The sequence below is a fragment of the Astyanax mexicanus genome, chromosome 2 (genome assembly GCF_023375975.1).
Source record: "Astyanax mexicanus isolate ESR-SI-001 chromosome 2, AstMex3_surface, whole genome shotgun sequence".
NCBI classification, from domain to species: Eukaryota; Metazoa; Chordata; class Actinopteri; order Characiformes; family Acestrorhamphidae; genus Astyanax; species Astyanax mexicanus.
Genome location: NC_064409.1, coordinates 31,542,675 through 31,555,413, shown reverse-complemented (window position 1 = coordinate 31,555,413; position 12,739 = coordinate 31,542,675). Strand labels below are relative to the sequence as shown.

Here is a 12,739-nt window from a genome sequence, read left to right as displayed (position 1 = left end):
GTACAAAAGCTAATTTGCTTCAATTTAGTTTAATCAGATTTAATATGCTTACAAGATGTGTGTAGGGGTGACTACATGTGCAACCTAAGATATCTAAATATAGTGTAATACATGTCCACAGATATAAACATTACTAATCTAAAAATAGAAAAGTGGATTTTTATTTTTTCTATTTTAACTTTTTATTTTTTTATTTAGAGAATATAAATGATTCCATGTAAATCAGTAATAATGTAACATGACTAGAATCACACCAAAAAAAGAAATATAGCTGATAGCTGAAGCATTTCAATTAGGGCAAAGTATTTTTAAATACAGCGGGAGTTATGGTTTATATTTCTGATGGCTTTTTGTAGTCTAAAACGTAATATTGATGATGTTAGTTTACTGACTTCAACTGATGATGAATATTGTCCAGTGATTGTCCACTGCAGCTGTGTGTGTGTGTGTGTCTTGGAGTGCAGATGGTGCTTGTAGTGTGGTTGTGGAGGGGTTAAGTGTGAGTGGCATTCTTTCAGAGTGAGGAACACACTGCAGCTCTCCTCTCATCTAATCCACTTCCTCTCCAGGAAGCCAAGCAGGCCCACTTCTGCCCACTCTGCAATTTCCTTTCTCGTTCTATCTTTTTTCAACCTTCCTTCCTTTCCTTCCCCCAACAAATTCCTCCTGACCGGTGGATTGATGGGAGTTCGCACTTAGCCAGACACACACGCACACACCCACACGCACGCACGCATGGCTCCAGACAAGCATACTCTTCCTCTCGTAACCCCTCTCTCCGTTTTCAGTCTTTTACCTTCTCTCTCTCTTTCCCTCTCTTACCTTCTTCTTTTCCTCTTATTGTCTCCTATCTCTCTATATCCCTCTCCCTCATACACAGAGTTAAGACAGGAATTTACACATGGATGGTTCAGTAAAATTTTGTGGATATTAAAACACACACACGTACACACGCACGCGTCATTGGTGTGATTGACACATTTTCAGTTGAAACTCGTGCAGAAGCAGAGAAAAAACTTTCCATCAGTGTCAGGAAGGGAGATGGCCTAGAGCCAAAAGATCCTCTCAACATCTCTCACTTCTTCCCCCTCCTCTCACTTTTCCTGTTTCTTTCTGTCTCTCACCCTCTGGGTTAAGCCTGGAGGAAACACAGGTGGAGGTGGGGAGGTAAAAAGGATGAAATCGGAGAAATGATTGTGGGAAAACAGCAAATGCCATAAATTAACTACCAAATATGCTCCTCATCATTACTTTTCTGAAAGATAGAAAAACATGTTGCAGGTAGTTAAAGCCACACCTCTGAAAGGTGATGAATGGTGGATGTTTTCTAACATAGAAGTGCACCTTGCTGTGAAGTCTTTACCCCTTGGAATCAACCCAATTGCAACATATCATTACACTTATTTCACATAGTAGCATAGAATTGCTCAATTAATGAGGTCACAATGACTTTTGTACTCAAAAAATATCAAAAGTCAAAACCAAATTTTAATAAAACATGTCCCGTATCTCTTATATGTACAATCCCAGATGAGCAAAAATGTCTATAATTCCACATGTACTTCTCTGTTTGTTTCAAGGATTTACAGTTGCGAGATATTGTCCTTTCTACTTTATTTAATTCTATTGCATTTTTTATTATTGTTATTGCATATGATATTTGACTAAGGATTAAGAATTAAGATTTTTTAAAAAGCAGAGCTTGCCTTACACAGCATTGAAAAGGTGCTATATGACAACATGAAAAGGTCAGTTGCTCTAAAACTTTAGTCTGCCATTAAAAAAGAATTACCTTGGGATTCTGCAGAGATCATTTTTTTGCATGTTGGTGATTTGTATGTTTGAGAGCTCTTACAGCTGCAGCTGCAGCTTATATGTTCAGTTTGCCTGATGTTCAATTACTTCCTCTGGTGTTTTGTGTGTTGTGTATGTGGTGTGTAAGCGCCTGTGGTGTAGCTTTGCAAGAACTAGAGGTATGACTTTTCCGGGGCTGATGAACTTTGCAGAGGAGCACCTTTATAAGAAGAAGCATTTATCTATTAAAAAGCATTTTTCATTTGTACATAAAGCTTATAGAAAAATACAATTATACTAATTATATATTATATATTATACTAATTATATATTATCAGGACATGGTGTTGGGGAGAAAACTGACAGGGGTATAATGTTATAAAATAAAAACAATATAATTAGTTTAAATTTTTTAATTTCATTTTGATTCTCTAGAAAACAACTAAATGCATCATGAAATTTAAAATGTAATCCAAGTTGATTCAAAAACTCATTTACAGCTCATTCTGATTTTTTTTTTTTTGGGCCGTTTTAAATATGCACTAATTTCTATATATGGACAAATGTATTAGGATATCAGCTCAACTATAGTTCCTTTATCTTCAAAAAAATAAAAAGAACTTATTCTGCTTTTGAAGACATAGCTGTCTTTACTGTACAGAAAAGGTTTTTTTTGCTGATTTTAGAGCATTGCTATGAGGATTTGATTGTAATTAATGAGAAGAGCATTAGTGAGGCCAGGATAATAGATGATCAGAAGAACCCCACCTTTTCCCCAATTCCCCAACTCATCCCAATAGTACTGGATGAAGCTCCATCATTCAAAAAAAAAACACAGTTCCTCTGAGCCAATGCGAGATTGTGCTTCCTTTATTTAATAAAGGATATTGCCAGCAATCTGGAAAACAGCTACTTTGTCAAAGGCCAGATACAGATCTTTCCTCACTTTTGGGTAGTTTTTCTTTTTTATTAATGATTAAATTGTTAATACTTGGTTTATACTGAGTTTAATGCTCTCTATTATGATTGGATTTGTAACATGATGTCTCTTTCTCTCTCTCTCTCTCTTTCTGATCACTGCTCTTATCTCTCGGTTGTGTGGGTTGAGGGGGGTGGGGGTTCAAGTGACGGGAAAAAGGACTTTTACTGTCTGCCTTTTGAGTAACCCCCATATAACTCCATTTATAACTTCCCTTATAATTAGAAACTTGATGGTTCACCCCCAGGGCTCCAGTATACACACAAAACTTTAATCCAGTCAAAAGACTGAGAATGAACATCGAACACATGCAGCAGATACTTTCTCTGATACTACTGTACAGATGACAGGTATAACAAACACACTTGGTTAAATATTGATGAGGTTTAGGGCAAGACACACACTTCAGTACACTTTCACCACCAAACGCTTTCCTGGCTCTCAGCCAACTCCACCCTTTCTTTTATTGGCTCTGTCAAGGGCTGGTTCAGACCTGCACTCCAATTCCAACACACACACACACACACACAGACACACACACACCAGCACTTCCTCTATATCGCTAACCTATGAACCCATGAGTGCTGCCACACTGTTGAATGATGTGTGCACATACGCACACACACACACACACACACGTGCACACATACAGTTGAACACGTGCACAAACACACACATACAGAGCACCAGAAGGGCTGTCTCAAGGTGGTCTCCAACCAAGTCTGTTTCACTGACGTCAAGACTGAACTAGGACCTACTAAGGTACATCAGCAACGGCACAAAATCCATGGGAAGTCATTTATGTGCGTGTATGCCTGTGTGCACCTGTGTGTGTCTGTGTGAGTTTCTGTAGCTGCATATTACTCACGCTTTATGTGTAAAGCTGTGTCAGTCCGATGGCAACACACCATGACAGTTGATGGGAAAAGGTGTGTGAGGGATTGTGTGATGGTGTGATGGAAAAAAAATGGGTGTGAATTGTGTACGAAGTACTGTGTGACCACACACAAGAGAAACCAGGAAAGCTGATAAGAGACAATTTAACCTCTAATACATAAACACACACACACAATCAAAATGCTTACAGCTTTTTATCTGGTCAATAAGGAGAGTTCTGACAAAATAAGGAGAGTTCTAACAAAATTGTAAATTGTAAAATTTAAAGAACAGACAATCAACATAACCCAAGGCTTTACACCAGGCTCACCATTCCAAAAACATGCAGTATCTTTGGGTGCAACCCCTTTCACTGTGCAGCAGCAAATGATTGGGACCATTTACAATCCCCTCTTAAACTTGCAACTGACTACTTTTATACAAGCAAACAATTAAACAGATAATAGTAGGCTGTTGCTCTTGCTAATAATCATGAATCAAATTAATGCAAATTCACACACCCATTTAGACATCATTTTTTTTTTAACTCCTACTTTTTAATCAGTTCATAATTTATATGTTTGTTTTATGTTAATCTGTGATTTTTGTTTTATTCTTGGACCTTTATTCTATTAGGTCCTCTCGACCAGGTCACTTGTAAATGAGAACTGGTTCTTAAACATTTCACCTGGTGTGTGTGTGTGTGTGTGTGTGTGTGTTTAGTTCAGGACTTTTCCAATTTACCTTACTAAATATTGGGTACAACGATTAGACGATAAGAGATTGCATGATGACATGATACATGAAAATTGGACTTTCTGAAACAATGGACTATAAATGACAAAGAAAACATAAAAATATTTTCTATGTTAATATTATATCTACCTATGTTGGCAATAAGTCAGCAAATAAAAGGAAATTAACATTAATTTTGTCAATAAAAATAAACTGTTATAGTGTATGTGAGTTGGAACAGGCAGAAATCTGGATGTCATTGGCCAAAATACACATTTTGCCTTTTGCATTTTTATTTTTGTAGTTGAAATTTTCTTCTCTACAAAAGGCTTGTAGGCTCCTATGTATATTATTCAGTATCTACAGAGATGGAACAAAGGTTTACTGACAAAAGTGTCATGATGTTTATGTCCAGGAACTGTATGAACCATTCCAATCGCTTTAATTTGTGTCTCTTCAGTAGTCCAGGTGAATTTTGAGGTATTTTTTTTTTCTCAAAAAAGGGAGTACACCACTCGCATTTTTGTAAATCTTTATTATATCTTTTTTAATGGGACTACACTGAGGAGATGACACTTTAATGCAATGTAAAGTAGTCTGTGTACAGCTTGTACAACAATGTACATTTGCTGTTCCCTCAATATAACTGAAAACACAGCCATTAGTGTCTAAACCACTGGCAACAAAAGTGAGTACACCCCTAAGTGAAAATAGAGCTGGTGGAATTTAAAGAACTTGCATTACACCACATCCCATTTTAGGATGCCCCAGAGGCGCTCATTTAGGTTCAGACCTAGAGATATACTTGGCCAGCTTCCCTCACCTTTATCTTCATCTTTGTCAGAAAAGCAGTAGCCATATTGGAGCTGTGCGTCCATATTTTTAAAGCCAACAATTCTGTTTTTCATATTCTTGTTACAAAGTGCCATGTTGGATATCCAGGGGTCAGTATGAGAGAATTGTACTTAAAACACCAAAATTAACAGCCCTGCTCCCCATTCATACCTGGAACTTTGTTAAACATCTAACGAGTCACATGACACCAGGAAGGGACACTGACTAATTAGGGACAATTTGGCCTTTTTTACTGAGGGGTGTACTCACTTTGGTTATAGAATTATATTAATTTGTTGAGGTATTTTGATGGAACAGCAAATGTACATGCTGTACACGGACTACTTTACATAATGTCAAAGTGTGAAATCTGTCAGTGTAAAGATATAATACATTTTTTACAAAAATGTGAGTGTACTAATTTTTGGGAGATACTGTAGATATTATAATGTCATAGAAGCTCTCCATGTTGTTGTGTGAGACAATGACAAAAAAGTGAGAATAGTGAGTGAGAAACAAAACCAGAGAGTGAGAACATGAGAGAAAAGGAGAGTGAGAGAGAGAGAGAGAGAGAGAGAGAGAGAGAGAATGTGTGTGTGTGTGTGTGTGTGTGTGTGTGTGTTTGTGTGTGTGCAACTCACGCAGGTGTCCAGGCAGTCTGCTTGGCTCTTCGTCTGTCCTAGCGTTAGCCACAGGGGGAGGGGCATGGGCAGGAGAGGAAGTGGAATTTGGCAGTGGACTGGCAGAGGGACTGAACGCACTCCTCTCCTGCTGAACACACACACACACACACACACACACACAGAGTAATGTAAACAAACACATACAGACGAATGAATGAATTACTGACGCAGCAAAAAAACAACTCAGCTAAACTTTTAGGCTTCCCTCAAGCTGTTCTAACAATGTGATCAATGAAGAAACATCTCCCATCATCATAATATCAAAGCAAAACCGATCATGTGCTGCCAGGCTGGGCTATGCCTGCAGGAGAAGAGATGAACACATAAGAATGAGTCTAAATAAAACTGTGAGAAGGCCCATGCCTTACATAGCTTCATTTGTAATAGAGAGACATGTTTGCAAAACACTGATTTAGCTAATGTCTCCGGGAGAAGGGGAATGAGCTCGCACAGAAAGGTCTTATGTGCTGATTACTGAGAGTGTTTCTGCGTTAGCCTCCTGCTATTACTTACTCTCCTGGCAACAACAACAAGCAGGTTTCGCCTTCTAGGAACCCAGATTACTCTCTAACAGCTCAGGAGTCACTCAGAGGTCAAAGGACACATGGCACTGTATAAGCAGCGTTGGAAAACCTGAATGGACTGTTCTGGTGGGCAGATATGCTGCAGCACTGCTGTGGATGGGATTAATGTTTGAGCATGCATCATGGAAAAACATTAAGCAGGAAAGTATGGTCTCCTCCCAACACAGAGAGAGCACTGACAGATAAAGCTCAAGTGTGATCAGCAGACTACTGTAGACAATTGTATGCTAGCTGAATAGTAATCAAAATATCAAAAATAAGAATATGTGTATAATATTATTAATAATGAATCATATTCATTTTTATATATGACACTGTGTTAATTATGTGGGCATGCCACCCTGGGTAAACACATCTCTAGAGAAGATAATATTAGTCTTTATCCCCCACCACCAAAGATTCTGATGGGTACTTTTTAACAGAGAGAATACTGGCTATCTAATTCTTTTAACAATTTCAACAAGACTTTGCAAATAGGCCACGGTTTGTACCTCTAGGAGTTTTCTTTGCCTTTCATATTATGTGGTACTTCTTTGAATAGACCCTATCCTACATGTTGTATATAATTTAGTTCTTTTTTTCCTTGGGGGCACTTGGGCATTTATGTTGAAATTTGGGTTTTGCATCAATAGAGAGCATTTTTAATAGAAGCTAAACTGCTTTATCTCTGTGGCTTTGAGTCTGATGTATAAATATCAGTTTTCCGAGTTCTAAATGGATGCTAATTAGAGTATAATTGGAATTCTAAGTGAGTATTTAAGCCCAGAATGTCTAATTTATGTCTAGTTTTTCCACTGATATTCTGATTATATGAGTTGATAATCTAATTATTGTGACAAGCTTACAGTGGACAATATCTACAAAAAAATTATTCCATGGAGGAACAACTGCTAAACCGGAAACACGGTCATCCAAAGTTTCTGCTGCTATCAACTTAATACCCATTGAGACCAATATTTCAAACACTAACATACAGCTCGCTGTAACAAATTAAGAGACCACTTCAGTTTCTGACTCAGTTTCTCTGATTTTGCTATTTATAGGTTTATGTTTGAGTAAAATGAACATTGTTGTTTTATTCTATAAACTACGGACAACATTCTTCCAAATTTCTAATAAAAATATTGTCATTTAGAGCATTTATTTTCAGAAAATGAGAAATGGCTGAAACAAAAACAAAAAAGAACCAAAACAGAAACAGAAAAAAGATGCAGAGTTTTCAGATCTCAAATAATGCAAAGAAAACAAGTTTTTTATAATATTTATAAAGTTCTATGAATTCAGAAATCAATATTAGGTGGAATAACCCTGGTTTTTAATAACAGTTTTTATGCATCTTATGCATCATGTTCTCCTCCACCAGTCTTACACGCCACTTTTGGATAACTTTATGCCACTCCTGGTGCAAAATTTTAAGCACTTCAGCTTGGTTTGATGGCTTGTGATCATCATTATATTCCAGAGGTTTTCAATTTGGTAAAAAGAAATTCATAATTTTTAAGTGGTCTCTTTTTTTCTCCAGAGCTGTATACTAACACATATCCCAGTTAATAATTGTATTAAAGTACAAATCCACATCCTGCTTGTTTTGTGTGGACAGTCCCTTTTGGCATAATGGATATAAGAATATTAGGAGCCTGGGCTTAATAAACCTGTGCTTTTTTTTACAGGCTTGAGAAGGGCCCACCTCTTCCAAACAGGCTAAGGGCGGTCTATTCAAATTCAGCTCAATCTACAAAAGCTCTGTGCAAATGAAAGCATGCAAAATCAAAACCAAGAAAACCACTTTTCTATTAAAGTGATTTGACTATACGTTTGTAGCTAGACAGGTGGTGTAGCTCTCCTCTCCACTGCTTACTATTCCTCTAATAAGAACGAGAACAAGTCTCTAATATAATAAATAAAGTAAACACTATAATATAATAAAATAATAGTAATAGTAATAATAATAATAATAATAATAATAATAATAATAATAATAATAATAATAATAAGAGAATAAATCTACTGCATAATCACCTTTCTGGCAGTTGAATTTGAATGTACTTTGTCAAGAATTGTCCCATGTGTGTTGTATTGTTATTGCTTCTTTCCCCATTATCGGTTTATAGTTTTATTATACGAATATATCTGGTTTATCTACTGCAGTACTACAGTTTATCTTGTAAGGTTCTTTTGAGAAATGCCAGGTTGATCTTAAATGTGCCCTTGAGAGATGCATATCAGTATCTTACAAGCACAGGTCGATACTTACTGACATGGGACAAATGTTTACATTTGGCCAGTATTTGAAACTAATGCATTTTATGAAGTCCACAAAGCAGAATGTTGAGTCGAGCTGGAGGGATGAACTGAAATTAATTTATTTAATCTTACAGAAATAAATTTTAGATTTCTCTGTAATCCTGATGCTGCAGTATATCTGACACAGAATAAAAGTGTCTAAATATGTGCTTTGTGTTCACACTTTAAAATGACAATATTTGGACCACATGCTCAGCTTATACACTAGCACAATATAGGCATAAACAAACACAACTTTTAGTTCTGAGGTTAATGCAAGTACAGTTGTGTAAAAATTAGTTTTTATTATTATTTGTCCTTAAGAAAAATCCCTTATCTGGCTGAAAAAGGCATATATAGGCTGTTATATTTACCATGTTATGTGTTATTGTAGTGAACATGCAGGATGTTCTAACTTTTTTGTAATTTTCTAATAAACAACAATGAAATAATAACAATATTAAAGAATTGTGTTAAGTTTACTATCTTTTGGAAATCAGGTAATCTTGTACACACTTAGATGTTAAGCTGCTAAGCTACAGAACTTTCGATTAGGGATACCCAATCCCAATGCATGCTATTTTTGTGTGTGTGTGTGTGTCTGGTGCTTCTAAAAATCATAGTCTCTGGAATTCACAACTGATATATAATAAGCCTGGTCATTTAAATGTATGTGGGAGTGTGTCTTAAACAATTACTTAACCTCTCAAAAGCAATGCAACTGTCCTGCACACCAGGATAACAATGCAAGGACAGTATCTTCTGTTGAATGTTCAGGCAAATCTGAGAAATCAGTCATGTGTTTATTCACCTTCTCCTTGTTGGAGCCACTGGAAATTGTGTGTGGAACCATAGACAACTCTACATTCTATATAGACTATAGAATGGTATATAGTACTAATAAGGGGCTCCTAGTTTAGTCAGGCACATAATGTTTTCCTGGCATTCACCAAAGCCAGACTCATCCATTACGCTGCCAGAGAGAGGAGTGATTTGTCACTCTACAGAACACGTTTCCACTGCTCTATTGCTCAGTGGCAATGTGCTTTACACCCCTCCATCTGACACTTTGCATTGCGCTTGCATACAGCTGCTTGGTTTTTGTGAGAGGAGGAGAACACACTGCAGTTAGCAGATTGGTGGTGACTTTTACGCAGGTAGAATCACTGACTCGGGTGGTTGTTACGATGTTATTAAGTGGTTCATGTGATGTGTGTAGGTGGCTAGTATGATAAGATATGATATACTTGGTTACCATGATGTTGCAATGGTATCCCAGGTGGTTGAAATGATGCTAGATGGGTGCTACAGTGTGGTAAAATATTTGCTACAGTTTTTTCAGACAGTTGCCATGTATTATTTACCTTTATAACTATTTTTGCATTTGTTGCTTTAGTTACAGCATCTGTAGAGTATCACCACAAGTCAGTGTCAGTACTCTACACTTTCTCAAAGTGAAGGGCCCTGAAATGTGGGGTATTTCATTTCAGTAAGTAAATGTAACCTGCAGATGTGTTAACTGACCCTGACCCTGTCTTTCTGATTAAACTGAATGTCTAGTTTACACAATTTAGCTGAAAAAATAAACCTCCATATTACTGTAGGTTATGCGAATGACCATGTGTATTACAGTACAATATAATAAGTTACTGATTTTTTATGCCAGTAAGTTACAGTAAAATATTTAGATGTAATGGTCGGCGTATGTACAGCACTGTACTTTACAGTTTCACTTCAGCCACTCCACTTCAGCCACTTCAGCCTGGAGTCAATATGGAGTATTTAAGCCTGGACTGATTTTTATTGAGAAACACTGTAAAGAGATTTACCAATAGAGGGTAAAACCTCACAGGAAACCAACTGCTCTGTTTAATTGTAATAACTGAGAGAGATAAATAAATAATCAATGTGCCAAAATTAACTGAGAATAAATGGTACTAAACCCCACAATATCTCATCAATACAAACCAGGAGTTTATAATCCCCAGTCCTGGAACTTTAAATGTACAAACAGGTAACAGTTAAAGGTATATTGTGCTTCACCCAGCTTGCAAATAACTTGTGTGGATACTGCATGAGTGTTTACAGTGGAGGCATGATGGGATTCGTAGAACTGACTTTGGGAGCCACTGGCTTAAAAATAAAGCCATGAAATAGGGGCCCAAATGTAATATGGGTAACATTTGTTGAGCTCAGTTCCGCAACAGGAAACCAGCAAGCTCACATGTGGGCTAACTGCAACAGAGCTGAGCTGGACCTTGATTTTCAGGGCACTGCAGCTCGTAGGAAGTGTGCTGCAGCACAGGACGCACACCTCCACTGTACACAAATGAATGGGAGCTTGAGCCGCGCAGCTTTCATCAGGTGTTTCTTTAGTAGTAGAGTAAACAGGCCTCGCAGTGTGCCAGGAGAGCCTGGGTTTACCACCACATTACACTACAGCTCTCAGCACCTGAAACACAAGGCTCTCAGCACCTGAAACACAGGACTCTCAGCACCTGAAACACAGGACTCTCAGCACCTGAAACACAGGACTCTCAGCACCTGAAACACAGGACTCTCAGCACCTGAAACACAGGGCTCTCAGCACCTGAAACACAGGGCTCTCAGCACCTGAAACACAGGGCTCTCAGCACCTGAAACACAGGGCTCTCAGCACCTGAAACACAGGGCTCTCAGCACCTGAAACACAGGGCTCTCAGCACCTGAAACACAGGGCTCTCAGCACCTGAAACACAGGGCTCTCAGCACCTGAAACACAGGGCTCTCAGCACCTGAAACACAGGACTCTCAGCACCTGAAACACAGGGCTCTCAGCACCTGAAACACAGGGCTCTCAGCACCTGAAACACAGGGCTCTCAGCACCTGAAACACAGGACTCTCCGCAACAGAAACACAGGACTCTCAGCAACAGAAACACAGGACTCTCAGCAACAGAAACACAGGACTCTCAGCAACAGAAACACAGGACTCTCCGCACTGGAAACACAGGGCTCTCAGCAACAGAAACACAGGACTCTCCGCAACAGAAACACAGGACTCTCAGCAACAGAAACACAGGACTCTCAGCAACAGAAACACAGGACTCTCCGCACTGGAAACACAGGGCTCTCAGCAACAGAAACACAGGACTCTCCGCAACAGAAACACAGGGCTCTCAGCAACAGAAACACAGGACTCTCAGCAACAGAAACACAGGACTCTCAGCAACAGAAACACAGGACTCTCCGCAACAGATGAGGACAGCGTGACAACAAGAACAACAGTAACAGTAAGAACAGCACAGTCTCTCTCAACGCCACTATACTCAACATTAACATAGTTATAAACACATAAATACCTTAACATTGACCTGCGAGGGGGAACTGGACATGTCTCAAATTCAGGAAGTTCTCCCGTTTCCACTTTCCTTTTCTCCTCCTCCTCCTTCTTTTCTTTATTCTCTGTGAAACAGAGGAACCGCCGCCGCGGAGAAGCAGAGACAGTCCGGCCTCAGTGTTTGTCGAGCCGCCGGCGCGCTGCTGCTGCTGCTCATCACTCGGCCTGCGGCTCCATCGCTCCCGCCCGTCCCGGAAAACACCAACAAAGCTTTCCTCCAACTTCTGCTGCTGTGCTCTTCTCTCCTGCAGCGGCGCTACATTTTGGCGAGGTGATGGTTAACACCTTCCTGGAAGACTCGCGCTGCGCTCATTGATTCGGTCGTGTTTGGTGGCGAAATGACGTGAATTCCTAGCAGTGAGGCGCAGCCCCCTTAAAGGGAAACCCTCTCAGGAAGTCGGGCTGTTTGTGCTCGAGCCGCCGGCCTCTGCTTTCCGCCCGTACTGAGACAGGCCACGCCCCCCCTGCGCGCCGATTGGCCAACAGACCACAGTAACTGGTTAAAGCTGCACTGTGAGATACTTGTGCTCCACAGTAACAATATGACAAGGATATCTTTATTTATATGTACGAAAAGCTGCTTATTTCACAA

The 12,739-nt window shown here is 39.0% G+C and overlaps 1 protein-coding gene across 4 annotated transcripts in view; it reads right to left on the bottom strand.

Moving 5' to 3' along the window:
• etv6 (ETS variant transcription factor 6) overlaps positions 1-12,528 on the bottom strand; it is a 36,257-nt gene extending 23,729 nt beyond the window's left edge. The window contains exons 1-2 of one of the 4 annotated variants that reach the window (XM_007239000.4): positions 12,110-12,528; positions 5,860-5,989 (exon numbers count right to left, since the gene is read on the bottom strand). In XM_007239000.4, the coding sequence (XP_007239062.2) occupies positions 5,860-5,989; positions 12,110-12,142 (163 nt within the window). In that variant the 5' untranslated portion in view covers positions 12,143-12,528. The remainder of the gene's footprint in view (positions 1-5,859; positions 5,990-12,109) is intronic. The other 3 variants (XM_007239001.4, XM_007239002.4, XM_007239003.4) reach the window with 3 other exon arrangements.
• Positions 12,529-12,739: the final 211 nt, after the last annotated feature.